Source organism: Empidonax traillii, unplaced genomic scaffold (assembly GCF_003031625.1).
Source record: "Empidonax traillii isolate 1590-97213 ecotype Southwest subspecies unplaced genomic scaffold, ASM303162v1 scaffold1373:size132633, whole genome shotgun sequence".
NCBI classification, from domain to species: Eukaryota; Metazoa; Chordata; class Aves; order Passeriformes; family Tyrannidae; genus Empidonax; species Empidonax traillii.
In genome coordinates, this window is record NW_020956566.1 from 83449 (window position 1) to 89910 (window position 6462).

The following is a 6462-nucleotide window of genomic DNA, read 5'->3' on the forward strand; positions in this document are numbered from 1 at the left end:
TCGCTGAGAGACCCTGTGAAGGCACTTGGGCGGCAGGGATCCAGGGGCTTCACGCCCTGTTAGGGGCAGAGGGCGGGACACAGCCTCACGCACAAGAAGCGCGTTGCCTGCCCCTTGCTGCTCCTCTGCAGGGCCCGAGCCGAGGCATTAGCCGGTCTGGCCATCTGCAGGGCTCAGGCTGCAGGCCCCTCTGCCCGACCCAGTGCCTCCGCTAAGAATGTGCTGCAGTTCTGCAACACGGGCTTTGGCAGCTGTAGCTCTGAACACCAGCTTCCCAGCCGGTTTGTTGAGCCTCCAAAATACTATCTGCTTTTAGTCCTGCGTGGAAGACTCACCATCAAGCACACAACATCCCTGTGAGCACTGCTCACAGGATCCAACATCCCTGGATCCACCACAGGATGCTGAAGCCTTTACTCAGCAAAACCTGTGGCACACGATTGGAGAGTGCTGCTGCCCTGCGTGGCAGTGCCACCCTGGCACTGCACCAGAAGCCTCCATTACCACCTCCTGGGAGACCACGGAGCTGCTCCCACAGGGCATGCAGCCGTGAAACTTTGCCAGTAACCACAGACCAGTCCCTTCTTGTAAGGAAGCCATCACCTCCTGCCACCAAAAGCAGTTCTGGTTGTGGTTGGGGACCGAGAAGCCTCAGAGGAAGTGGTACCCTACTCAACAAGCTCTAGAAAGGAAGTTTTATTTCAACCTGCAAGCTCAGGACAAGCAAAGCAGCTAATGTGTAGTAAGAGAAAGTGTCTCTGTCCCATACACGCTGGCACTTTCTCTCCCACTGATACTGAGCCACCTGACCCTAGCCTCACATAAGGGAATTACTGCTTTTTTCCAGGAGGGGAGGTGAGTTCAGCGCTGCTGACCCAGGTATCATGACTTGTCTGAGGAACATTTACCACATCAGCCTCAGAGCTGCAGGCTGTCACTTCATCTCCCCAGTCCCAATTGCCTTTAGTGCCCTAGGAACAAGAACTGCACCACAAGATACCCAAGAAACCACTGTCTGCCCTTGCTGTGCTTGCCTAGACTCTGCCTGAAGCTTCCTTGCTCCCTTGCAGAGAAGGGTGTAACATGCTCAGCCCCACTCTCCCTACAGCCACCAGCTAGGCAGCCAGACTCCTTGCTGCCAGAGGGCAAGCCAGCCTGGAGAGGCCAGTGAACAGCATCTGACTAAAGAAAGGAGTGGCAGAAACCTCCTGTTCTGCAAAGGGCAGTGAGACCACAGAGCTGGCCCTGGCCTTCCTCCCATTCCTACCCTCAAGCTGCAATGTAAGGCTAAGGGGCCAGAGCCAGAGTTTCAGCAGCAGCAGCAGGCAGTGAGGCACACAGCACACATTCAGTCACAGCAGGAGGAAACGCCTTGGGAACTGGGTCGAAAGCAGTCACAAGTCCCTTCACACCAAGCCAGTTAAACACAGCCCTGCAGAAGTACATGTTTCTGCAGACAAGCAGCATGACGTGCAGTCACATTAGAATTCTCATCCCCAAAGATCAGGAGCCCATGTGCAGCATAGGCAAAGGATCCAACTTTTGCATGGAGAAAAATGAGGCTAGAGCAGATCCCACTCAACAGAAAACCACCTTACCTGCAGGGGAGTGTGCCCACAGTTGTTTGCAGCAGCAACAAAAGCAGCATGTGCAGCAGTGCAGAGGCTGTGCTTGGCTTAACACACGGACTAACCCAGGCAAACATTAGAGCCCTTCTAATTAGCCACAGCTTTGCAGCCTGGAGCATCTTCATGAAGGAGACAGCAAGCCTCTTCCCAAGCCAAAGCACGCACCCCACATCCCCACCATCAGCGATCTACTGTAGCTGCAGTGGTTTGAGCTGGGTTTATTTACTGCTGGCATTGCCAGCTTCCCCCAGGAAAGCATGACGGTATTCACGGATGTGAAACTTACTGATCAATGCACAACACACAGTGGTGCCACAGCTGCTGCTGTCAGGACCTGTCCCTCTCAGCTTGCAGCAGGTCTGCAAAAGAGCACCCACAACAGATGGACAAAGGCTGCCAGCGCCCCAGTCCTGGCTGACGACTGTTGAGTGACAGCCAGGGAGGCATCCAACAGTCCAAAGAGAGCCACCCCAGCAGGAAACATTGAAGATTCGCACCTGAATTCAAGCCCTTTCCCCCTTCAAACCCCACTGTCCCTGCAGCGGCGTTTCAGTGGCTCTGTTTGGGATAGGCAGCCATTCTCACAGGAAGCAGGCCAGAGGCCATATAGAGCCCCACACCTTATACACATTCATTTACCTTCTAGACACCATCAGCTTGTGATTCGGCCAACCACAAGCCCCACTAGCATACCTGGCACAGCTCTGCAAGCCCAGCTCAGAGCTGAGAGGAGTGCAGGTCAGGCTAGCACATTGCACAAGCCCCCATGGTTAATACCTCAATGAGCCCCCACTGCATGCTTCCCACCAGGAGCTTGCTGCAGAGATTGTCCCTGGTGCCAGCTCCAGCCTCAGCTGGCCCCTGGGGGGCAGGTGAAGTGCAGACCAGGCAGGATTTCTCCTGGCAGGACCCTTACAGGGCAGGCTGCAAAGCCACCCTGCAGTCTCTTGGTCTGTCATTTTGTCAGGACGTGCTCCATCTGCTTTGGGTCAGAACTGCCATCTGCACCAGGTCCAGTCACAGGACGGTTTGTGGTCACAGAGGGGACTCACTCTGCTCGGCAGATGAACCAGATCTCATTGCGGCGCTGGGGGATGCTGGGATTTTCGTAAGAAGCCACAATGTAGGTTTCCCGGAGCACAGTGTCTGTGGAGCCCAAGAGCTCCCAGAAGAGACTGATCTCCCGCAGAATTGTCTCTTCAGTGGTCATCCCATAGAAAACCCTGCAGCAAAGGAGGCAACGTAAGCAACGTAAGTAACAGAGCCAGCACATTCACCCTTCCCACAACCAGGGCTCCCATCCCTCTGCCCAAGGAACCACAGCAGCCATGCAGGGAGTTTGTACATCTCTGCTGAGCTGAGAAAACACCTCTGGTGCTGAGGTCACCTGGTTATAACCCGGAGCGGTGCCCTCTCAGTGATGTGGATTTCAGGGTCCATGGGAACAGGAGGGTTTTGCTGGAACTCTGCTGGGAGATAATAAGCAGTTACGACCTCACGCTCCAGCTCGGTCTCATCTTTGGTCAGGTGGATTTCGTTGAGCACTGGGACTGTCATGCCCAGATAGCAACCTAGAAGGAGGCAGGAAGACAGTGAGACAGGTGGGTCAGAAGTGGCAGCCCTTCTCCCCACTTCAGATGGACAGTGGCAAAACCCTCCCTCTGTGCAGCCTGCCAGCCCCTCCAGCCGCTGCCTGCACACACCTACAGAGTTCTCTTTGCAGATGTAGCGCATGAGCTTCATGAAGCTCATGGAGATGCTCTGCTCATACAGGGGCTCCCCCTTGGTGACACACGCCCACTTCCCAGCTGGGTACTGCCGCTCCTCATAGGCTGCTTCCTCGCACTGAAACAGGCCACAGAGAAGCCAAGTCAGAGTTAAGCACACTGACAACACTGCAGTACTTGGGTGGAAAACCAACACTCACAGGCAAGAAGCGGGGAGACACAACCCTGTCGAAACAAGCCAAGCCCCTCTGCTAGTCAGTTGGCAGAGAAGGACAAAGAAGGCAAGGAGAGCTGGCATCACGCACGCTTCAGACAAGGATACTTATGAGCACCGGGCAAAAGTCAGCAAGAGGAAAGGCACAGACAAAGGACAGGGTGCAAGGGGTTCTGGAGGCTCCTGGCATGCACAAGGAATGCAGTACATCCTCTGTCCTGCCTACTCACAAGGATGTTCCTGATTCCAGGCACCCAAAGGCCTCCAGCAAGGCTGACGTTATTCTCAGGTACAGTGCCTTTTCCTTGGAACACTGTACACACTGTACACACAGAAGATAACAAGCAAAAAGACCTCCACCTAGCAGAAGAGAAAATCTGGCAGAAGAGCTCTAGCATCCAGAAGAGCTGTGAAGACTGGAACAAAACTCGTCTCAGATCCTTCCCCCATACCAAGAAGTGATAGCAAGAAGAAGAGACACGAACCCAGCTGGTGCAGAGAGGACAACTTCGTGGGATGGGTCAGAATCTCTGTTTCCAAGACAGAATGTCCAGTCTTCTGTACAAAGCCAACACAGAAGTGAGGCAAGGGGATTGGGAAAATTGCATCTGGATATGCTCATAGCTCAGCTCATGGCATGTCTGTGATCACAGGTAACACATAAAGAGATGCTGGGAAGTTGTAACCAGCACCTATCTTCCTGCTGTTCTCTTGTTCTTCAGCCAGATTAAAGTGTTCCACAGAGCTCAGGGTATCTTCCCAAACTTCTTGCTTCCACAGCTGTGCTGGCCGTGACTGGGCCAGGAAGCTGTGACCAGACTCAACAGAGAATGCAGCCTCCCTGTGCCTCCACCCACATCAGGCCTCTGAGAGCCAAACCAAAGGCAGAAGAAAGGCATCTGGCCTACTGGTGTGCATCAGATGCCAATAAGAGCGCCCCAAAACACTGCAGGCCAGCCAGCATTCACCTTTTTAGCTGTTGCCATGCCAGCTACTGTCCCACCAAGCAAAGCAGAGCAGGGCAAAAGTATTTTCCAAGCAAGAAAACCACCAGTCCGTCGACACTATTTGCAACTCTCATCTGCCACACCATCTGCAAATAAACCTATCCACCCAGCAAGTCACAACAGCAGGGTATGCCACAGCCTGACTCTTATATTAAGCACCACCACTCCAGACAAGACTTGGCTAAGAGAAATATTGAAGATGCTTCACACAGATCCAGTAGCAACAGGTCCCTGCAATGTGAGCTGGGGAATTTGACTGAGTACCAACAGAGCACGGCACTGTAGGTGGCATAGAAATTCACTTGCCTCTGAGAGAATGAGGGCTTGTAGCACTGATAGCTCAGGAGAAGCAACAAATACTAATGACCTGCCTGAACCTGAGAAATGTGTCCCAGAGAGCCCAGCTCCAAAGTCCCCTCAGCACTAATGCCAGGAAGTGGCTCTTCTCATCCGCCTCAAACTCCAAGAATCCTCCCCAGGCACAGAAGATCTTCAGGCAACAAAAAATCTTCAGTTCCCACAAAGTCCTGGGGCCCCATTCCCGCCTGGGATCAATGAAGGTGGAGAAGAGGCCAGATTAAGTCCCTGGGACCAGAAGAACAGGGAAAGAGGGAGTGTGGTGAAGCCCACATGCTCAGACATGTTTTACAGGGAGTGCTGGACCTCAGCCCGGAAAAAATTGGTTAACTTCTTCTCATATAGAGGACAACTGACAGATGTCTTGGGTAGCAAGCCGAACCAGGCCTGCAGAGACACAGGAACCAGTCTTACAAGCAGTTATTTCTCAAAGCTCAGAAGCACCCTTATGTGCAAGAGGTGAGAAGAAGTGTGCAACTTGACCAGCATGGAGACGAGATCTTCAGGCCGAAGATACTATGTTTGGATTGGCAGCTGTGACAAGTAACAACACATGCTCAGGTCTGATGACAAGGGCCAGAGGCCCTGCGTTCCCCACAGAAGCATATTTATCTTGTGCCAGCTGAGATCTCCAGCTCAACCAGTAGCCACATAACCAGCACAAACACAAAGCCAGCAGGACTTTGAGCTACGCAGTGAGGAGTTTTGAGCAAGGCAGGGACCAGACTCTGAACCGAAAACTCACTCTCTTGGATGTGCCCACCCCAGCAGAGGACAAGTTGGCAAAGCTGGAAGTCAGAAGACCAGAAAAAGCAGCAGAACTAGTCCAATTTTAAAATAAAGGCCGGGAAGTTGAGTACTGCCATTACTCTACAGAGGAGGAGATGCAGGAACGCCAGAATACTGCACCGATCCAGAGGTGCCATCCTGGGATGCTTCTGCGGGAACCTCTGTGAGGCTGGTGCGCGCCTGCGATACGCGGCCACCTCCCCCGCCAGGGAGAGGCTCTTCCTGCTCCCCGGGCCGGCAGCAGCACCAGAGCCTGCCTCACCACGGGCGGGCAGCGGGCGAGAACCCGGGTGTGCGGGGAGGGTCCGGCCTCACCTTCCCGTGCTGCGAGAGGGACACGTACGGCACAGGCTCGCGAGCCTGGCTGTGCCGGGCCATCTGGGCGATCGGGCCTGCCATGTCTGCAAGGCAAAGCAACAGGAGAGACGAGACTCGCCCCGGCCGCAGCGCAGGAGGAGTCCCGGTCCGTGCCGTCAGCCCCGGCGGGCCCGCGCGCCCCCCGCGGCCCGGCGCTCACCTCGGGGCAGGCTCACTCGGTGCGTGCTGGCCACGACCTCCCAGTGCGCGAACAGCCGGCCCTGCTCCTCCTGGTCGTCCTCGCTGTCGCCGCCGTCCTCGGGCTCCTCGCCCAGCCCCTCCAGGTCCTCCAGCGTGATCCGCGCCATCGCGTCCGCCGGGAACGGCCCGCCAGCGGCACCGCCCCGGCACGGCGCGGCGGGAGCGCCCCCTGGCGCGCCGGC

At 55.2% G+C, this 6462-nt stretch overlaps 1 protein-coding gene across 2 annotated transcripts; it reads right to left on the minus strand.

Moving 5' to 3' along the window:
- Positions 1-1831: 1831 nt before the first annotated feature.
- Positions 1832-6399, minus strand: LOC114069841 (heme-binding protein 1-like). Of its 2 annotated transcripts, none has more exons than XM_027906917.1 (5): positions 6240-6399; positions 6038-6123; positions 3332-3473; positions 3016-3199; positions 1832-2851 (listed from the first exon to the last, which is right to left on the minus strand). In XM_027906917.1, exons 1-5 carry the CDS (start codon positions 6385-6387, stop codon positions 2677-2679), a joined length of 735 nt encoding a protein of 244 aa, XP_027762718.1. In that variant the 5' UTR covers positions 6388-6399; the 3' UTR covers positions 1832-2676. The 2 variants fall into 2 exon arrangements, with proteins under 2 accessions (XP_027762718.1, XP_027762719.1); XM_027906918.1 differs by lacking the exons at positions 6038-6123; positions 6240-6399 and adding exons at positions 3800-3977; positions 5027-6025.
- Between the last annotated feature and the right edge of the window lie 63 nt (positions 6400-6462).